Below are 21919 nucleotides of genomic sequence, written 5' to 3' on the forward strand. Positions count from 1 at the left end.
ACATCATGAGCCAGTTTTACTTGACAGATGCAATTTGAACCATTATGTGCCTGGTGAGCAGAACAGATGGATACACTTTCTGTGAAAACCAGAGATTTCTACCATAGTAAGCTGGAAAATATTTTCTGTATATGATGTAAGCCTGAGATAATTCTCATTTTAAGATGCATACATTTTGAGGTAAATGCATATTTTATTTTAACTTAAAAATGAATTTTAACTTAAATTAAAGCACAACACAAAAAGAGCACTTTCTCAGCTTACTATGAACTTGTCATGATAACAAGACAGCATTGTGGTTTGTTTTTTTCTTTTTTACTGTAACATCACAGCCAGCAAGTCTAGGATACAGTCAGTGTATCTAGGTCATGCTATAAAGCAATGTAGGTGAGGTAGTGGTAAGCATGAAGATTCTGCAGAAGATGAGTTGGCTTGTTCTGTGGAAGAAAACATGCAAATGATGAACAAAGCACTGGCCTTACCATTTCCCCCTATTTTAGTGACCAATGTAGGCGTCAATGCAACCATAAACAAAGGTTTTAAGGGAAAAATTATTCAGCATTACCACATTCATCAAGTATCACCAGTTATTTTCACACAGCCCTAATCTTTGGTTCTAAGAAGAAATAAAACAGAAACCTATAGAAAAATGCCAGCAAAGATCTCTTAGCGATAAAAAATTCCTGTGCCGTTGATAACCGTAATCGGTCTTATGTGAAGATCACAGGCATAGAGCACATTAAAATAAACATAGATTTTGAAGTTACCTATTGAAATAATAGCGCTGCTGGTAAGTGATCAACAGGGAAAAAGCAGCTGTTCGAACGCCATTTGACCTAAATCTTTATCTATGGCTGAAAGCTGCATAGATTTAAAGGATCTCAACATGAGTCAGCCCTGGACCTAGATTGTAAAGATATTCATGCACAATAGCTTTTACCAGGGTAACATTAATCAGGATACCGAAACACGTAACATGCTACTTATCTAGTTCTGTTGGTGATGGATTTTGCTTATGTTTTGTGCTACCAAGTAATATCATGGATCCTTAAAGAGAGATTATGGGAAGAATATATTCTATTTTATTGCTAGACATCAACACCTGTTTTACATAACTAAAGCTTCCAAGGGTAATGCCCCAAACTGATACTTAATTTTAAAGATGTAAATAGATTACCGCTTTGTACTACTAAAATCCACCCCGAGTCACACTCGGGATTACCGTTTAGGTGGTTATTAGAAGGGTAGTAATTAGTGCGGATATGATATAACAGAAGAGTATAAATAAAATAGTATGCATAAAAAACTAAAAAAATAAATTATTTTTTTTATAAGAATTGTTCAGAGTAGCCTAATATTCATTTAATAAAATAGAGTATGCTTTTTTTTTTAATTATTTTTTCATTTTTTATGCATACTACTTTATTTATACTCTTCTGTTTTATTATATCTTTACTAATTACCATTATCTACTAGATTTATCCTACACTAACACCTCCTAAAACAAAAGTAAGGAACTAACACACTACTAAGTCTGTACTTCAAAGACCAAAGTAAAACCTCTTTACTAACCCATGATCTATTATATAATATCTTTTTATCTGAGTGCGGTAGTTTGGACATATGTAACACCAAACAGATATGCAACTGTTACATCAATTATAATTGAACTTGCTTGAATCCAACCCTTTATTATAGTAAGTCCAAGTATTTTTATTGTCATTAGGACAATTTATGTACACCCTGTCTATTGCAAGGTTTACTGTACCTTAGAGTATTTTTATAAGTATCTTAATGACACTGAGATTTTGTATATGGCATTACTGTGGACTGTTTGTGTAAATGATGCAGCAAATACAGTATGTTTCGGAAATTATATGTTTGTTATCGTTCCAAACTATGATGTCTAATTTAAACATTATTACAGCCCTAGGGTGTCTACATATCCCTGAGGAAGCATAATTGGGCGAAATGCATCAGGTTAAGACCCCAGTCTTCGTTTAAAGAGCTATACACTAGTTTGCAAAATCCAATATTTTCCTATATAGTGTTAACAGAGCCCCTTATGTCAATCTGTAACATAAGCTTATCATTGTTTTAAAGTCTTCTGTAATTGAAGAATAATAAATTCATATTGTTTTTATACATAATTATCGTAAACTTATAGTGCCTTTGTAGAAGCCTATCTTTCTTCTCCATTCTTCTTGATGTATTCCATTTTTTGTACACTAAAGGCTTTGGCATACAGACCAACTGATTGGGATATTGCATCTCTAATGGGTGACTGATGCTCCGTTAGCTATAGACTTTCACAAGTTTATGATAAATTATATATAGTATCATAGTAGTAATTCTGAGCTACTGGTAGAGCAACTGGATAAGATTAACTACAATAACAAAAGGGGCCAACTAAGCTCTATTTTCCTGGTGAATATTTTAGCTCCAATTGGTCTCTGCTTAGTTAATTTCCTGTATAGTTGTTCTGGGTAAATTCTGTTTGTTATTTGAAAGCCGCCTACATTCAATTTATTTATATCTGTGTTTCCCCCATGTTTTGTGAATTTGCGTGTTTTCGTGTTGCGTGTTTTTGTTGACATTTCCTTATCTGTTGTATTCGTTTTATTTTGTAAATTCAATAGAAACATTGATTGATCTATCAGCAACTTAACTATACAGTGGTCTTTCTTTTTATTGACTAAAATTATATTTGTTGAAGGGTTTACATTCCTAATAAATTAGTCCTTTCAAAACTTTTGTAAAAAGTCTACAGTATATAGGCCAGCATGCATGAGGTGTCTCATCAATACCAGGCCAAATATTGTGCTCTGTACTAACACCACAGTCACATTACTATTTTAGATTATATCCAAAAAGAAAGCGGCCAAAGAAGTAATATACTAATAACAAAGCCAATCTTACTAAGCACCCTTAAAATGGATCTCATTATGGTGCCAGTAGAATTACCAGTTAAAATTTGTAAAATCTATACACAATACATAGACACTTGTCTATACAATCTCCTAATTTCAGCGAAAATCTTCAAAAACTATTAGTTCCATTTCAGGTGAAGGGTAACAGATGAAGACTATGCATGTACCCAAAGTCATACCAGTATGTAATATAGCGTGTGTGAAAACAGCAATTTTTTTTGTAGCAGTTTACCTATCACACTTTCTCTGTATTTCTAGGATTATAGTAAGGGATTTTTCTACTTATATGACATTGGGCTTCTCCTTTTTGGTGTAGGGTTAATAAAATTGTGCATATCTCAATAACCTATCCTATGAGTAAGGAACAATGTCTGATAAAAGGCAAGATTGATTTTCTTACCGTCTTGTTTTTAGTTTTCGCCCTCCGCGGCATGATCTTTCCATCATCCGCGGGCAATGCCTGTGTGATAACAGCCTGTAGAGAAGTATCAAGTGGGGGCATCAAGAAACTTAGGATTATTAATATGTCCCGAGTTTGTGATTACCCCAAAACAAACACAGGGAAAAAAAAAATCTGTATACAAATAAACATCCAGGGATCAGAATACGGTAGTTTAAAACAGCCAGGACACTGAATTAATTGGCAAGTCACATCTTCTTGCTCTCGGCCCAATGAACATAGACAGTTTTCAGGCATGCAATAATGTTATAACAAAACATGATCATATGGTCTCTCTTCCATAAATACCATGCAGGGCTGATTCTGGTAAATGTTTATAAAATAATGATGATCTCATTTACAAGCTAGTTATTAGATAAATATTTCATGAAGTTAAGGAGTCCTTATCTCATAAAATGTGTGCATGAGGTAAAACTGCAGATGGTACAATGTAAGAGGCTTAAACCAGCAATTTAGAATTTGTTTAGCCAGGCTGAAAATGTTTAGCCCATTGCATTCTTTTGTTCTGTGATAGATTGTGGAAAGACTACAAAGTGGCCTGCCATTACAAGATGTGAGCAAATGTATAGAAAAAACAAATTACAAGATAGAAATAATTCAAATGATTACTTAACTTTGCTGAGAAAGTATACTTAATCTAAAATAAGTGGCACTAAATGTAACAGGAAGTGAGAATGCATTGTGTCTCAGGTGTTTTATGCCTATTTTTTAGTAAGTTACATACGGTTAGTTTATGTCTGATCCTTATAATGAGCAAAATCCTATCTATGAGTATTACTAGTATCTAGCAAAATGTTATCCGAGTTTAGCAAAGAAGCTGGATCACTAAATAAATTCAGTATTGATGGAGAACGCAAAGCTTTTGTAAGATGCAACAAGACAGCCAACTCTACATGGTCTCCTGGTTCCCTGCAAAATAATTGCTTAGGTTAGATGTAAATGATTGTGCAGAATGAACATAATGCCTATTTCCTGGACTGTGTGACCAAGCTACATGTTCCATAGTGAAAAGATGACATACTGACATCACAAACTAGTTACATTTGCAGCTGGACATTCCTTAAGCAACATTATTAATATACTGAAACAATCACCTATACATGGTTGCACTGATTCATTCGTCTTCATTCATGAAAAATTTCATAAATGTGATCGGTATGGTTATAAAGGCAAGAATAATACATAATAGCCTGTTGGAGATTTTTTTTTCTTTAGGCCATAATTTGTCCATTCATAAGTAAGCACAGAAGACCTGCACAATCATCAGGCTGTCAGCTTCCACACATTTTGTTTTTCTAGACAATCTTTTGATTGTCAATTTATTTTTGTTGCTGCTGCGTTTTATTTTTGAATACCATAAATATTATTTTTGTATGTGACTTTTTCCATTTCTAGGAAAACAGAACAACCTTGCATAGCAATGTGTCAGGATTTCATTTTTGCAGAAGCCATAAAAAGTAATACAATTAGACACTATTTTTCAGATATGCCCTTACCCTACTGATCAAAAGTAGATACAATTGGAATTGGACTTAGCTCTTATCTCAACCAGGCAATTTCTAAGGACAAATTTGATAGTTACCTATATTTTGCGTTGCCCTGAAAAGATGTTTTTTTTTTTCATTTATTATTGTCATTCTTTAATAAAAATATATAGAAGCCAAAAAGTATTACAATTCAAAATACACACAGAAACACAGACAATCCCTGCAACAGAAATACATAGCAGCACACCTAGAAAAAAACAAAAAAGCATTGGCCAGTACCATGGAAAACTGTTGAAGTATATGGATATACGCAGAGTAGGGATGACATGCAGCATCTGCAGTAGCTGCTTTCATCACCGTCATCCTTTTTAAATATGTAAATGCCATGAAAAGGATGAGGAAACAAATGTGTACTGAAGAAGGTAAAACTTCTAGTCTAAGTACAGTCCATTTGTTACCCATTGCAAGGCATTATCAGCCACATGACAACACACAGATATAATATATTCCAGCACAGAACAAACTGTGATTTGGTCATTGGTACATGGTTCAGATGAATGAAGGATTGTGAACTTGAAATGAGAGCACAGGACTTTCCGGTAATAACTCCATATAAATCCTAGGATAAATGTTACATTGTAAACTTCAAAATATTATCACTAACCTCATCTATTGCTTTCTTATAGCTCTTTGAGCAAGGGAATGACAATCAGCATCGGAGTAAGCAGAGCAGGTCAAGAGTAAGCCACAGGGAAGGAAGCAGGTAAGAAATACAAGTGTTAGTTTGATGCTTAACAAGCTTGGTTTTTGGGCAATAGACAGCCACATGCTCGAACACAGTACATAGGACACAGTGCGCGATCAGTGCAACATTACGGACATAGAACGTTGATGCTGTATTAGCAGATAATGCTACTCCTTTCTTTCCCTATCTATGTAAATATAAATCCTGTTAATTGTTACATTAGAATACAGTAAGAATTAAATCATTTTCTAACATCCAATAAACCATGAATTTTAAAAATAAAGTAAAATCTAGTATACACTGTACAGGCACCGGTAATCATGCGGTATCATACGGTGCTGTCCACAATTCATTGGGATTATAAGATTTCATTCATTCTGCATAATAAAAAATAAAACTGCACTAGTTTTTGAACATAAATGTAGCACAAGCAGAAATGTTAGTACATGGTCATCTACTAGGCCTGTTTAAACAGTTGTTTCATGCTAAATAAATGTTAGAAAGGTTGGAAAATGCAATTGTGAGAATGAAAATGTATTTAATTAAAGACGCCAAAATTAGTTTTCTTATTATGTACATAAGGTCTTTTGTCTACCTAAGCTGCCATATGTGACATTTTGATGATCCAATGTTGTGTTCATCCTTTGGATTGACAGCCTGTACATTGTATCCGCATCAATCATATGTATGGCTAGGCCCATGTTACTGCATTGGTCATAAAACTTGGATTACTTCCAGGAAAAGTAAACTGCATTTTCAGTGAAAATAATTTGGGAAGTTACTCACAATTTACACAGTCTAAACTTCCATATATTTAATTTTGTATTCAAAATAGAAATGTGTAGAGTTGCACCTAGGGAGAGCTCTCAGTGATCCAGAGCAATTACTGCTGAGATATTACCCACATAAAAATACAGTGGGCAGATTTAAACACTTGAATTATGAGAAGGAACATCAATGCCTATAATGTGTAGTATTGCAAGGCAAGAAAAAGAGTAAGCATTGTAAAATGATCAAATATTGCTGCCCTGGAACATCTAAAATTACAATATAATACCAGAAATGTGTTAAATATGAACATACATTGTTGAGAATATTTACCTTAAAAGGAACTCTTAGTACAGGAGTATATACAAATACTGGGAAGACTATACTTTTCATTTAAGTATTTTAGGCTCTGAATGGTATACAGCTTGCAGTTGGCAAAGAAAGTAAAGTGAAGGCAATACGCCATAATTGGTAGGACCACCATGCTGTATATACGGTAAATACATACACATTACCTCACCTATTACTGTACAACACATTGCCTATTCTAATATTAAGCATAAACTTGGTATTATGATGTTCTTGCTTTTGTATTTTAACACTTGACATATTTAAATGAATTACAAAATATAACTGAACTTCACTTCATTCTTATTTCTGTTACAATGCCAGTTTATTACTCATTTGTAACCTTCACAGTAAAAACAATTATGGCATCATATAAAATTAAATAGACCGTTGGAGAAGTTAAATACAATGGGGCTGATTTACTGTTGAGAATGTTTTCACCCTATATTTTGTGAACATTCAGTTATGCATTATTGTGAAATGTAAATTCTAGTTTTTCTTTTTTAATGTCTTTAGTAAATCTGTCTCAATGACTGATGATCACTTGAAAGGGACCGGAGACTAATTTCATAGCTATAAATTATACAGCATACAGAGTTCTGAAGCAGCTGATCTTTGCTGGGTACACATTTTCCACTGTTGTACATGGTCTCTGTGGAAAAGTTTATTCTATTCCTTGACCCCTGATTGTGCCATCAATGTAACCCTTTATTCAGAAGTAATAGTGGGCATGGTATGCTTATCAAACTCCTGATAGGTTTGGGTAGGGGTAGAGAAATGATGGGTGCTTCAGCATTGTCACACGATGAGTACTGAGCTGCATCTAGATTGGGAATTATATACTAAAGGTATGGGAGTAACCAGTTTAATTTGTTACAATGTGCTACCATGAGCTGTAAACTTCCATTTTAAATTCATGAGCTATCCACTTAAATAGGCAAATATAACATTTCTCAAATACTTCATAATCATTGTCTGATACTGGTACTAACCAGGGTTAGAAAAAAATAATTGATTAATCATATTGAATATTCAACAGCTTGTTCTTGTGAAGATCTTTTCCAAAATGTAATTTCTTGGAGCTGGCCAACAATCCAATGTTAGAATCATTTAAACTTTATCTTCTTGAAAAGTCAGCTATTCTGAATGAGGTTCTCAATGTTAAAGTAAATGGAGCTCATAAAATGCTATATCCTTTCTACATATTGTATTAATACATTTTTAACTATACCAAGTGCCTTTTTAGAATCTGTGATTCAAATATAGACTCACCAAGGTAGTCTAAAGAAACATAAAGCAAAGGCAGGTTTTATGTTCTGTAACTCACAACCCTGTCATCAGTTAAATGTCCCCAAACAAAAGGAAAGTCATGTGGAAGAACACAGCTCAATAGAGAGATTAGTGAAAACTGTAATTTGTAGTGTATGAAGCTGTAATACCTTATTAAGAACAAACACTGTAGGAAGCATCTTTAAAATACATAGAAATGCTTAACAAAGATTATATAAGACTAAGCCGTAAATATAGATTCCCACACTAAAATTACCAAACAGCAGCCACTGAAGAATAAAGAGAACTATTTTAAATTTGATTTCATTCATATCAAATCTTTTACAATTGGCTCAAAATGCAGGCTTCCAAATGTGCATTTTCCACATCATATTATTAAAAAGTCAGTAGAGAATAATAATTATAGAAATTATAATATATAAATTACATTTACAGAATATATGTTTCAATTCTAATATGTGTAATATATCCTTACAACATGCTGGGGTCACTCTCTAAATTGTTGGATAAAATGATTCCTAAAAGTGAGGTTTACCAAATAGGACAATGTAGTTTTATGTACATGCTGCAGAGAGAGTTCTATCTCTTGTTCAATTTTGTCTTTAGTTGAGCTTTAAATTCTTCACCAGTTCTTTCTGTGAACACTTATTTTGGCCTATTGCTATACCTTGTACTTTGAGCGAGAAAAATTTCACATCTTTAAATACTGTGAGAACTACGAATACCACTCCTTCACTCTACCTAACAATGATATCTGTTTATACAGGTTCTCTTACCTTTAACTATAAATATGGTCATGTTCATAACCTAATTCAACAACATATCGCAGCCCACCGCCCTGAGCCCATGTCTCAGTGGCTGGTGTGCCCCCCCAAGTGGGGTCCTTCTCCTGACCCCGTTGGTGGGTGCACCGGCGAGAGCCGCGGCCCAACTGTCAAGACAGACCAGGGATTGGGGACCCCTGCTTTAAGTACTTTAATGCTGAGCTTAGACATTCCATAAGAATAAAGTCCATTTGACACAACTGTCCATAAGGCAGCCTCCGATACCCTTTGATTTACTGATGGACTGATGACCCCTGGAGTCTTTTACTGATCCTTTCCACATAAGGGTATAACTACAACAATTATTACGAATTATTTCATTGTCTGAACCCATACAAGTAAAATAAATTATTAACAAGTTACATACCTATTACAAGTACTAAATGAATGAATAAAAAAAAAAAAACACATGGCGTTATCTGAATAAACAAACCCATAGGAAAAGTCTACCAGTAAATCTATCCATGACATATAATCTATTGACAGTGGTTGTGATACCTAGTAGTTGAACAAGATCATGAAAACACAAAGCAGAGCAGGCATGTTTTACTAAACTTACAGCTGGTCGACTTGGCCTTGTCATATTATCTTCAGTTTTCACGTTAGGTCCATCATTTGGTAGCACCGGAGATCCTTCGGGTTTATTGTTACCTGCTGTAATACATACAAATTCATACTTAGACCAGGTTGCAAACATATAACTTTTAAAGTGTGCACCATGCAAAAATGTGAATAAGCTATTTGCCTACAATCTGAAACCAGAAGGAAGGTTCAAGGTTCTTCCTCTGTATGCTGAAATGTTAAAGTAGTATTCTGCAATTAACCTAAATTCTACAAGGGCCCTTAATGAATTTCTTATTTAAACCCAAACCAGAAAATTCTGCTAGAATTTGATGGCAGTTCCAACCACAAATATGTGTTCTTTCCTATTTTAATTCCTTCTTTAACCTATGGGATCCATTGTGACAAAGGACGGCTAAATACATTACATGATATTTGGCGATTTTCCCTGGAATATCCATGGCTGATTTTGGATTGAATAAGGTACTCCATCCTATTAATCTTAGGGTAACAGTTTTGGTTTGTCTGTCACAAAAGTTAATTAGAGGACTACATTGAAACAACTTTAATAAAAAAAAAAAAAAAAAAAAAAAAAAAAAAGACTAAAACCCCTTGAAGCATTCCAGATGTGTTCTGTAATTAGCAAGTTTGGTAATTTGATTTAACTCTATTCTGTACACTTCATTCATCTGCAACTAAATAGGACACTCTGTGTGATCCAGAAATTAAGCTATAGACAAGGTACATTGTGTTCTTAGAGAGATTCCATTTTTAGTTAGTGCTCTAAGACAGCTCAGCTGGATATAAGATAGAATGCCAAGAACAATGCAAACATTAATCTTTGTAAAGGGAAAATGTTTTATTAGCCTAATTCACCTTGGCACAATGTGAAGCTCTACTTGCACACTGATGAAGCTAAAAGCAAAAGTCGGAGGGATTCTCCCACGCACACAATCTCTTCCAAGAGCTGCATGTGGGTGTAAGAGTGCAATGCAAAGTTATTATTCAGTGCTGCGACAATGCAGCCCTACCGCTAGCAGTTCCTGTGGTTCAGGTTACTGTGGGCGTAGCCTATAATTCTAAATGTCGTGCAAGATGGTTACAAAATGAACCTTACCTCGAACTCTGTTTCGCTCACTGGAGCCTGCTTGAGACCCAGGCTGTGATCCACCTTGTGAGCTGGGCTGTGAGCTGGGGGTGCTGGAGCTGGAAGAGCTTCCGCTGCTGGTCCTTTGGATGGGATTTTCTATGACTGTTTCTGTTCTCCTCAGATCAGGATTACTTTGGAAAATAAAAGTCAAATATTTTAGTGATCAGAAAGGCAATCATTTTAAATTAGGCCAAATAATACACTTACAGTTTTTGTAGGAATACTGGAAAACTGTACAAAGTAATCAAAGAAGCAACCCAGACAAGGAAATAGTAATGGAAAAGGGATATATGGGGTCAGAGAGCACACGCATTATTAGCTTGTAAGCATAACTATTGTCTACTAGCTAGTCTAGTGAGGTCTAGTGAGGTATCATGGAATGCAACTTTTGTCTTCAGCATATAAGCTCACTAAATCAGATCTAAAGTTGTTTGCACATTTACGGAGCAATAAACTGTGCTTTCTAGGATAAAATATCACTGTGGAAGAGGAAATGAAATCAAAACAGTCGAGAACTCCCTTTTTGTTTTACTTTCGATTCTTATCTTAAATGCAATTCACAGTCACTGCTTTCAAATTAAATACCTAGCTTTATTAGTAAGATGATAAGCTGTTTCTAATGTACAGTAGTGGAACCCATTTGTGTCCAGAGCTTTTAAAATACCACATTTATTAGGCAGAAGATTTCAAAAGTATGTTTAAACAGTAAAGTCATTACTTGCCTAAAGCATGGGGTAATTTGAAACTTAAAAAAGAAGCATAAACTATTCAGATTATCGATTAACATCTAAATGAAATGCTAACCCAAAGAATAGCACAGCAACAGTTCCAATCATAGGCAACACTACACTCCTGTCCTGCACAAAGATCAGTATCTTTTGAATGCATTTCAATGACAATAATATGTGTAATGTTGTTGAATAACTACATTTTTTGTATTTTGCAGAGATAACATTTCTGTTATACAATCTAGAGTATTAAAAGATCATTAGCTTAACTAAGATATATTTACTGTGAATTAGAACTCTGTTTTATTTTTGTGAAATGCACTTCACCTTGCTCTTATGGGCTGTGTGCTTAGCCGACTTCCCAGATTGCTGCCATTAACAGGGCAATTTTTACGTGCCAGAGCAGGGGAGATGGAAGTGGTCCTTTGAGGCACCTGAAATTAAAACAAGAGATAATGTGATATAAGGAATATGAGATTGTAGAAAAATGTTTATTGGAATATATTGCATAGGAACAATTTGCTCTTAAAACCATCTAAAAATAAATATACATTTCTGCACATTGGCATGACAAAACGGCTTACGATTTCTAATTGGAGGCCTAATCAACTATAAAAGCAAAATTAAAAAAAAAACACAATAATGCATAGTTTTGATATCACATGCACAGAATATGACACATTCTGCAGCACTTCAAAGCAAAACATCTGTTTAGAGAAATAAGCATTTAACCAGGCAGAAGGAATTTTTGAGTGCCTTCACTCAGAATACTGTCTGACATTACTGAAGTCTACCAGAGCTGTCTGTATTCAATATATTTCGCTAAAAACACACACAGTTGTGTTTGGATTGTAACTGAGGTAAATTCAACAAACCAAATGTGTAATATCTGCTTTTAGTATGTACATACTTGACACAACATTTATTGCTTTCATTTGCAAGCAATCCCAGGGTGCATATAGTTTAACTGCAGGTATCCACACTGCTTCTAAAGGTGCGTACACACTTCCAATTTTTATCGTTCCAATCGAACGACGAACGATCGATTGGGCAAAAAATCGTTCGTAAAAAAGTAACCAACGACGCCGACGAACGAGGAAAGTCGCTGGAAACGAACGACTGGACCGGCGGATCGGATTGGACGACGATCGTTGAACATCGTTCGTGTGTACGGTCGTTCGTTGATCGTCCATGGTCAGAGCATGCGTGATGAACGAACGTCCGTTCACTTTCCTGTCATGCACATAGTTCCTCTATCGCTTAAACGATCGTATCTATTGTGTGTACAATATCTACGAACGATCGTGTCGTTACCTCTATGTGCAGGATCGGTGCTATACGATCGTTCGTGTATATCGTGCAGGAACGTTCGTCGTTCGTTTTCCGACGATAATAATTGGAAGTGTGTACGTAGCTTTAGTCTCAGACATCAGATAGATATCGGACAAGCTAGCAGAACTTGCTGTGATCTCCTCCCTACAAGAGCAGAGTAGTCATTTACAATTGGTTGTACATCAACCTGTCAGGGTGGAATAATGAATATCATCAGGAGACCACCGTACTCATGTTAGATTCTCACTCGAGATGTGGGTACTAGCTTCAGTACCTGCAATAATGAAAGCAATAAATGTAATGCCCAGATACCTTTTTGATTTGATATAATTGGAAATAATTACTCTGGTGGTGCACTATAAAAAAAGTGGTAACTGTGATGTGTCATAATTAAAAATTAAAGTCCCAAATTAACTTCCTGACCTTTGGTGGAAGATCTTCCTCTTGACGTAACCAAGAACTTCTGTCAAACTTCTCAATGCGTGGAGGGAGAGGAGGATTCTCAGATGTTGGGTCTGAGTTTTGCCTTGGCATCTCAGGTCGGTGAGATATAATTCCTTCCTGGAATGCGGACATTCCTTTAGCAGACTGCTCATGTAATGACTGGGATGCTGACAAGGAAGGTCCTGTGGTTTTTACAGATACCAACATTGGAAGTTGCTAAAGAGAAAAGTGATACTATTATTAACAAATCATCAATCAAGTGTGCAATGGAACACAAAAAAAAATTAAAAACATTGTAAAACATTCCTGTAGTTCTTGTTTATTGTAGAGGATGCAATAACTTGGAGGACTGAAGAAACTAGCTTTAATTAGGAGCGCCTTGCTCCACCCTGTAAACCTTTTATTCTTCCCGATTTTTTTTTTATCAGATATTGATCTCAGGTCCTCAGTGAATGACTAATTTATAGGGTAAGTGGGCAGATATCTGTGAGCCATCTTACTAGGAAGGCTTCCAGATTCCTGCAGCCTCAACATCTGCAGACCCCATTAATGCTGGATTTACATAGCTGTAGCCCTTGCCATTGTTGACGACATGCTGGGTCTGTTTTGCCAAAAGGAAGGAGGATACACACTTTTTGACCCCTTTTCCTTTTTGGCCAGTTTCCATAGGACCTGCTGCCCCCCCCCCCAGCATTTTCCTATTTAGGTAGAACCCAAGCCAATGAAAGGGTCTGGTTTTAATACTGGGGGACCCTAAATAAAAACCATTAGCATAATTTTAAGACTTGCTACAGCCATATTATGAATATTCAATTTTTTTGTTTTGTTGTTTTACCTTTACCATGTTTTCCTTGAAGCTCAAACTGTCCCCCCAGACCAATGCAATACAGCAGAACTTTCATTGGAATTTGTAAATTGCAATTAGCAATTATCAACATTTAAAAAAAAACAGCAATTCCTGCTGTTAACATTATTTGTCAAAAATGTTTACCTTACATCTTTTGGGACATGGCCCCATGGGTTCCCCAAACATTCTCAGCAATGTTGGTGACAACACGATGTTGCAATAACTTGCAAAAGATAACATTTTGTGAAGTTCGACTTTTTGATTTCAGCCATGAAAGTCGAAATTTCCAGTATAGTATGAATTTGGTATGATTACTCAAACAATATCACCAACCAATATATGGTCAACATTAGCTTATCTCCCGCCAATTTCAATAATTCTATAAGATTCATTATATATGATTCTATATAAAAATTGCACCAGCATAAACATTAGGTGACACATTATAATGTCTGTCCTCAAAGAGAAACTAAAACCCCATGGAAGTCCTTTCAATAAAGCCCCAATATTCCTGATCTGATAAGAGCTACGTTAACAGGCACAATTATTATAGTCATTCTAAAGGCTAAACCATCCCTCTTGGGATGCAACACTTTTTTTCTGCATACAATTTTTAACTTTTGGGGTATTTGACATAGAAAGGGAAAATACATTTTCCTTTGCTCAATGCACACTAGTGTTTATTTACTTTCTTCAGATCTACAGATCAAAGTGCATAGATGCAATTGTTTCAACTGTACACGTACTACGCTTAAAGCTGGATTCACGCTGATAAGATGATGCAAGCCATAGGACATAGTCAAGTCAGGCCTATTGTGGACAAAGTTAGTATTTGCATTGTTTGCGGCCTTTTCATCTACTACTGAGGAAGAAAGGGAAACAGATAAGGCCTTTTTGGATGGCAAACAGCAGTTGGGAAAAGAATTGCGTGAACAATGCAAAAATAGGAAACTGTACTACGGATGGATGCAAAGCTAACGGACTATTATTTATTTAACTATGATTTCCCACAATGTTTATATAATCAACAAAAAAACTAAATATGATAACATTAGAGTTCCAGAACTTATAAGTGAAACTAAATAAATGCCTCCATTAGAGTCTCCTAACAAGGGTGTTTGGGTTCTAACCTTGTCCAGTTAAAGGACAGTGCACTTTAAAATAAATCATCAATCATCTCTGTATCTAAAAGCATTGGAAGTAAATTATATTCAAAATTACAACACATGCATTATAATTTTACAAGCTCTTTACTTTTTAAATGCCTCTGAATATCGTGTTTTCACCAATAATGCTGATCTTTTTAGTTTTTATAAATACAATAAAAAGACTAAACTTTAAATGGACAGTGGTAGAACACAAACACCTTTGTTAGGAGAGTCTGATGGAGAAATTCATTCACTTTCACCTATTAGTTCTACAACAGTAATGTATTCATATTTTGTTTTTATTACTGAAGAATCTTGACAGACTAGGAGCCTTTTAATGTAAAAAAACTAGCATGTGTCTCTAAGGTGTTCCAAACAGAACCTGAGTCTTTTTTGATCTGATATACACATTAAAAGCAGCTAGAGAGGTCGATGATAGCTTGTTTTAAAGTAAGCTATAGCTTTCTGCTCTTAAAGGAAATGTGAACTCTCTCTCACAGCTCTATACCTGCTCTTTCCTATGTAATTGCACTGTCAATCACTACTGGGCATAGACTGCAGACTTTTATTGCAAACCATGGGTCAAACCTAAACAATGGCTGTCTGCTGTGTATATTTAGGGTCTTCAAAATGTTGATAACCTTGCCAACCAAACAGAAAGGTAAACTTAGGTTTGGCTTCAACCATCCTGTAAGGTTTACTAGGATTATTAGGAGTTATTTACTCCTCAGTGATGTCAGACATTACATACTGCTAACCCTTCTAACCTATTCCCCATATTGTACATTTTATACTTCTTACAAAGGTGTTTAGTTTCAAATTGTGTGAGAGGTACAGTAATTAGGGAGTACAAGGACTGCAGCATATATGTGCAGAAAACCTTTTTTTTTAATTATGCCCCTTTAAGCCAATATGCCCACCCCAATTTTTTGTTGTAACATCTTCATGCTGCACACCAAGGTGGCTCTCTTTTTCATTGTTTCCGGAAGATATGCTGAGATTTTACAGGGTATACCCAAAAAAATGGTTATTTAACATTTATACATACTAATAATAATATTAATAATACACAAGCAACAAGTAAAATGCAGTAGCTGTAAATAAAAATTAAAATCAGAGCAATTATTATGGGTTTACAGCCCATTCATAACCCCTAAATCCTATTATGTAAGCCATTTGACAACACGTTATGTGTCTATCCAATTTAACAATAATGATATATGACAATGTGACAGTGTTTTTCTTTAAGACGCAGCAATGTTTACTTTTACTTCTTTCATAAAATATTTCCTTGAATCTTGAATATCTGCCATGTCACATATGCATTTATGCTAAATCAAATTAAAAATTTTATTGGTTGGCCCTTTAACTATTCAATGTATGAATCACTGCTGCAATACCGGTTGCCCTTTTATTATAATTTGTCTTATCTTGCTAGGTGACAGCTTAGAAAAAAAAATCCTACAGAAGACCAAAGTTTGCATTGTTCTTTGACAAGAGGCACAGTTTGATGTCCCAATTTCCCTTCCTCAATGGTTATCAGACAAAGAAACTGATTCCACCTACCGGCCAAAGTGGAGAAAAATGAGACTTCTGAAAATGTAAATAGAATTCTATGAATTTTGAAAAATATTTTCTATTACAGACTTTAAAAAATTTGGTGTAAAGAGGTAGAAAGATACCTGTGGATCTATTGGCCTATGCATTGGCGGGGTTCGTGCTTGCTGTACCCCACTGATGCTAAAGGATTCTGATCTTGGAGGCAGGTTGGGGTCTGATATTCTGTTAGCTACTTTATGTGGCATTGCAGGAGAGCTCTGACGATTCAGCCGGGAGCGTTCCTCAACCTATAAACAGAGAAAGCATACAAAATAAGCAAAGTAATAAATTACTTTTCCATTGTAGCTTTTACCAACTCTCCAAACCACATTATTAATGTATATTAGGCTGGCTACGTCTAATCACTTATCACAATATAATACTGGTTTGGAAAGTCCTCAGCACAGCACTTAGTTATTCACTTAAAGTGCTCTTAATGCTTCTCTTAAAACGAAGGAAACATAGCTGTCCCCATTCTCCAGGTCATGGATTTACAGTACACAGGGTGCGGCAGAGGTTATATTCTGCACAGAAAAGTACCGCTTGGATGAATAATTATAAACATTAGGTTACAGAATGCTTACAGTTTCCCTTTAGAGGACCAACAGACCTAAAATACGGAATGACTTTTATAAAACTGTCACATGCATAGATTTGTGTCATAAGTAGTGAGACTTGTACTTGCTTAAAAATAATGTGTTTTGTATTTTCCTCCATTTCATGATAGCAAGAGGGTTGAAAGAAAATCCCCATGTCCATGTGGTACTAAAAGATTATTATAATATAGGAGGTTATTAAAAAGGGTATTACAATTTTGGCACCTTTAATGGGAAAACCTTTTTTTTCCAAATTAGGCACCTTTTTTAACATATATCATATACACATTTATAATTATTGTTCTTTTATATAAGTCAACTCATTTTTTATGTTGCTTGTCCACTCTACTGCAGTGCCCAGCCACAGTTTTGACAGGCTATATTTGGGATTGCAATTCTGTAACATGAATTATTGTCTGTATCTGAAATAAAGCAAGGAATACAAACCTGAAAGATATATGTAGCAGAAGAACAGGCATGCACGCTGAACTACCCAGAGACAATAGACAACAATCCAGTTCATCATAGTTGGATAAAAAAAATTACCATATATTCAATGGAAGATGCTCATTAGACATTTTTTTGGGTGGGGGGTAAGTGTTATTGGAGATGTTCCCATTCGACAGCTATTGTTACCCCAAAATCAGGTATGCCATAAAAAGTGTGGACATTTCACAGGAAAATTGCACTGGGCTATTCATGGAAATGGTAATTAGATCATGTATATTAGTACACATTTATATTTTATATAAAAAAATAAACTAAATAAAAAGTATTGTAAACTTCTTAGATGTCATTCATTTTTCAATTATGAGATTTGTCCTTACATTTATGAACACACAATACACAGTTTCACCACTGGGAGACATAGTAGCACAACAGAACTGCTAGCCATGCAAACTAACTCAGTCTAAAAGAGCTCTTGTTGTAAAAGTTCTCTCAAACATGCTTGTACAAAACAGACAAGAAATGAATAAATGCATTCCACACTAGGAAAGTAAAATAACAAGTGTATACAAGAAGAGTCCTGACAAAAGGATTATTAATTGTGATTTTACCAAGCCAACGTCAGAAGAGTTAGGGACGTTTTTTTTCAAACCCCATGACCTCGAACAGGTCACATTTTTTAACTTTAAACAAGAATATGATCTTACAACCGCATAATAGTAGGTTTCACCTTTATGTATTGTTAGGGTTATTGGACGACAAATTTGGGAAACATTGTATTAGATGAGATCATAGTGAAAAGAATCACTCGAGTGATATCATGGCAGTAGGAGAACACGGTACCATAAAATAGAATTTTTATAGTGATTTAATTTCTTGATCTGTGATTTAAACAAAACATTCCAAGAGAAATGAATATCTTTCTGAATCGCTGGTATGGTACTTTCTGTTACAGTTACATCTATCAATGAATGGGCTCGTCATGTTCACTGCTCCTGCTCCATCAAAACCAATCCCAAATAGTGCAATAATATGGCTACCATTAAAATTTCAGGCTACTTATTTGGAAAAGTTGCAAAATGACTGCCAGTTGATTATGGGTCACTGCACTTCGAGGGTCATCTTTTTATCTATAAAGATATACTTTGGGCCCACTAATTTTCATGTAGGTTAACAGCTAATCTTCTGACATTTAGCCTGAGGATGCCTATTTTTTCCAAAATAAATTGACTTTTTAAGCATCTGCTTAAATTTTTTAAGCATCTGGGTAAATCTATTTTTTTTGCATTTCCAAAGGTAAATTCTAACAGAAGCATCTGTTTATTTACAATGTTTTGTTAGGGTGATCATGGAGTGAATCAGCAAGCAACTTTTACAATTGCATATGCCTTACAATATAGCCCAACCACTGCCAAAATATACTTTGAGGGAAAATAAGAGTAGAATAGTTGGAAAATGAGAAGCCTAAAGCTGGTGATGCAGAAAACAATGCTTGCAAGCACAAAGTGAGGACAAGGCTGAAGACACCTGCTAGAAACTACTAGATGACAGACAGTAAAGTAAGAAGCCCAGCCAAGGGAGCTGATTGGCTTTAACACTATGAAGTGCCAAAGGGATTCTGCTCAGATTTAAGCCACCACAGCCAGTTAGGGTTAAATACATGCTTTTAACAGCAGGTATAAAATGTTAAATTGTCTTGTGGATGGAGGAGACTCCCAAGACAGACACTATTCATGCATGACCTCTCGTGGAGTGAAGTACTATATTTAAACACAAAGATACCTTATAACTACCTCCCTAATTCATCCTTTAGTAGCATGTTATATGGTTCATGCATGTACAATTTGGTAAAGAATTGAAAGCTCTTATGACCTTTGTCAATCCAGTATCTCTGGCTGGACTACATCCTTGTGAGCGAGAACCTTTAAGGGATGTTACTGATTTTCTCCCTGGTTCATTTTCTTGTGAGGTCACTTGGAGTAAGAATCTCACTTCATCATCTAGAGATTGCACTTCACTCTGTGTTCCTTGTGACCAAGGCCCTGATTTGGAAATCTGAATTGAAGGCAAAATCATGGGTGGAGCTAAGATGTCCATTTTCACACGATCTGATGCTTGCAGATTCTGAGAATTGGGCCTAGTTGAGGGCTGCCAACTAGTAGATGCATCTTTGGTTACCAAGGGCACCTGCTGCTCGATAACAGAAGTGTGCGGCTGCTTAGCTGGAAGAACAGGCGAATTACTAAGAGATCGCTGTTGAACCTGGGAGTGGGATCACACAAAATTAAACTATTACAACACAACATAAAATTACTCACAATGACAAATTAGATTTTTTTAATGGAGCATGCACATCACATTCCTTTAAGATGTTGACTGTGAACAACTGAATATATGTTAATTTTTTCAAATAAGTATTGTTAGAGATGGATCCTAATAGCATGCCGTTACCATTACTATGCCTCTGGGGGTTTCGAGTTCCTCAACAGGTTGAGCCTAACCACAAAAACTTATAAACCACACGGCTTGAATATTTTCATTAATATTACAAATTTCCATCCAGGCCACAAGCAGCTATACCAGATCAAAAGGAAGTATTATGTTATGCTAGATCTTAAATCGGGTTTAGCCCTATTTATAAATCAGCCTTTTAAAGTGCCTTGACCACCCCCTGATCAACTCAATATTTTTTCTCCCACTTCACATCTTATCATCGTTTTCCCTTGCTCAACAGGAAACTATTGTAATTTAGCATTTGAATGAGGGTGGGAGCAGAAATATTATGAATGTATTATCCCCAATAGAGCTATGCTGGCAATTACCAGAAAGTCAATATTATTACGAAGATAGGACTTGCAATTAACAGAAGGACGTGTTTCAACATTTGTAGATATGGCAAATGGTCAATGTCACTTAAGACTTATCAGGTATCTTCCATGAGGTTTGCCTGGGTAGGCCCATATAACCAGGTTTGGAATATTGTTTTTACAATACCTAGCCCTATAAATATAAATACCCAAGAGCGCCAGAATGCTGAATTTTAAAGCCAACACAAACTGCTATTACAGGAGCTCTGGAAAACCCATAGGCCGGAACATTAACATATTACTTAAAATTCTTCTAAAGTCACAGTGAAAATAATAGGGTAAATTATATATATACTGGAAAAAATATATTGAGGTAAGTACATACTAACCTGAGGATTTAAAAGTGACCTGAATAAATTGGCCATCAAACACATATTTTAACCTAAATAACCATACAGTATTAAAAAGCTTTATAATAAACCCTAGATATATTAAACAAAATATATCACAACCTATGATCGTCATTAGTAAAGCACCATAGTACAACAGTTTTAAAAAATTTATATGGGCTATTACATGGTGAGTCTTGCATTAAGTCAAGAAGTTAAAATGCAAAATACATTCTCAATTTGTTTGAGCCCAAATGTACCAACTACACGATAAAATAAGCATACCTCTTTTGCCCATGCTGGTTTCTCAGCAGGATTAAGCCCTTCCTTATAGTGATACAGTGGTTTCTTGTCTGGTGGTCTCTGCTCTTGCTGTCTCTGTTGCTGCTGTTGCTGTTGTTGCTGCTGCTGAAGAGAGACCAAATAGTCTCGCTCCTGCTGCAGTTGTCTTTGCAGTCTTTCTGCCTGTCTTTGTTCTTCTAGCTGTTTGCGTTTGTATTCCTTTTAGAAAAGTGAAACAAATATTTGTAAAGGAGAGTGTAGGTAAAAAAATCTAAGGGGATAGATTATCAAAACAACGCCTAAAGGGTTTTAGAGGAAGCCACAAACACAAAGGATATTCTATGATGTTTACAGTTACTTGCATGGAAGATGAATATGGATAATGTTTCAATCTACTTCTTCTGGATTTATGTTTATATTAAGCAGAAGCACAAGGTAACCTTCACTTGTCACAGTAACACAGTAACACACTGGAGCATCAGCCTGATGTCATCAAGCACACACGTATTTTAAGTAAGAATCTTGTAAAATGGGAATATACTTTGTTTTAGTAAGGACTATTTCAGTATGTGAAAGCACATCTACAAAGTGAATATAATGCGGAATAAGAAGTAATTCACTTTTTCATCTTTTTTAAGACATTTAAGACCTTTCAGGGCACCTTGCAGCTGCTTGTATCTTCATGGTTTAATAACTATCATGTCCGCCATCATTTGTACTTGCTAATCCAATACTCC

General features: G+C 35.4%; 1 protein-coding gene across 11 annotated transcripts in view; it reads right to left on the reverse strand.

The window, feature by feature from the left end:
* TNIK (TRAF2 and NCK interacting kinase) overlaps positions 1 to 21919 on the reverse strand; it is a 179703-nt gene that overhangs the window by 22922 nt on the left and 134862 nt on the right. For 6 of the 11 annotated variants that reach the window (XM_072408106.1, XM_072408108.1, XM_072408102.1 and 3 more), the window contains 8 exons: positions 21186 to 21401; positions 19577 to 19966; positions 16745 to 16909; positions 13047 to 13283; positions 11619 to 11725; positions 10531 to 10694; positions 9412 to 9506; positions 5542 to 5565 (listed from right to left, as the gene is read on the reverse strand). In XM_072408106.1, the coding sequence (XP_072264207.1) occupies positions 5542 to 5565; positions 9412 to 9506; positions 10531 to 10694; positions 11619 to 11725; positions 13047 to 13283; positions 16745 to 16909; positions 19577 to 19966; positions 21186 to 21401 (1398 nt within the window). The remainder of the gene's footprint in view (positions 1 to 5541; positions 5566 to 9411; positions 9507 to 10530; positions 10695 to 11618; positions 11726 to 13046; positions 13284 to 16744; positions 16910 to 19576; positions 19967 to 21185; positions 21402 to 21919) is intronic. The other 5 variants (XM_072408110.1, XM_072408109.1, XM_072408111.1 and 2 more) reach the window with 3 other exon arrangements.

The sequence above is a fragment of the Pyxicephalus adspersus genome, chromosome 4 (genome assembly GCF_032062135.1).
Source record: "Pyxicephalus adspersus chromosome 4, UCB_Pads_2.0, whole genome shotgun sequence".
NCBI classification, from domain to species: Eukaryota; Metazoa; Chordata; class Amphibia; order Anura; family Pyxicephalidae; genus Pyxicephalus; species Pyxicephalus adspersus.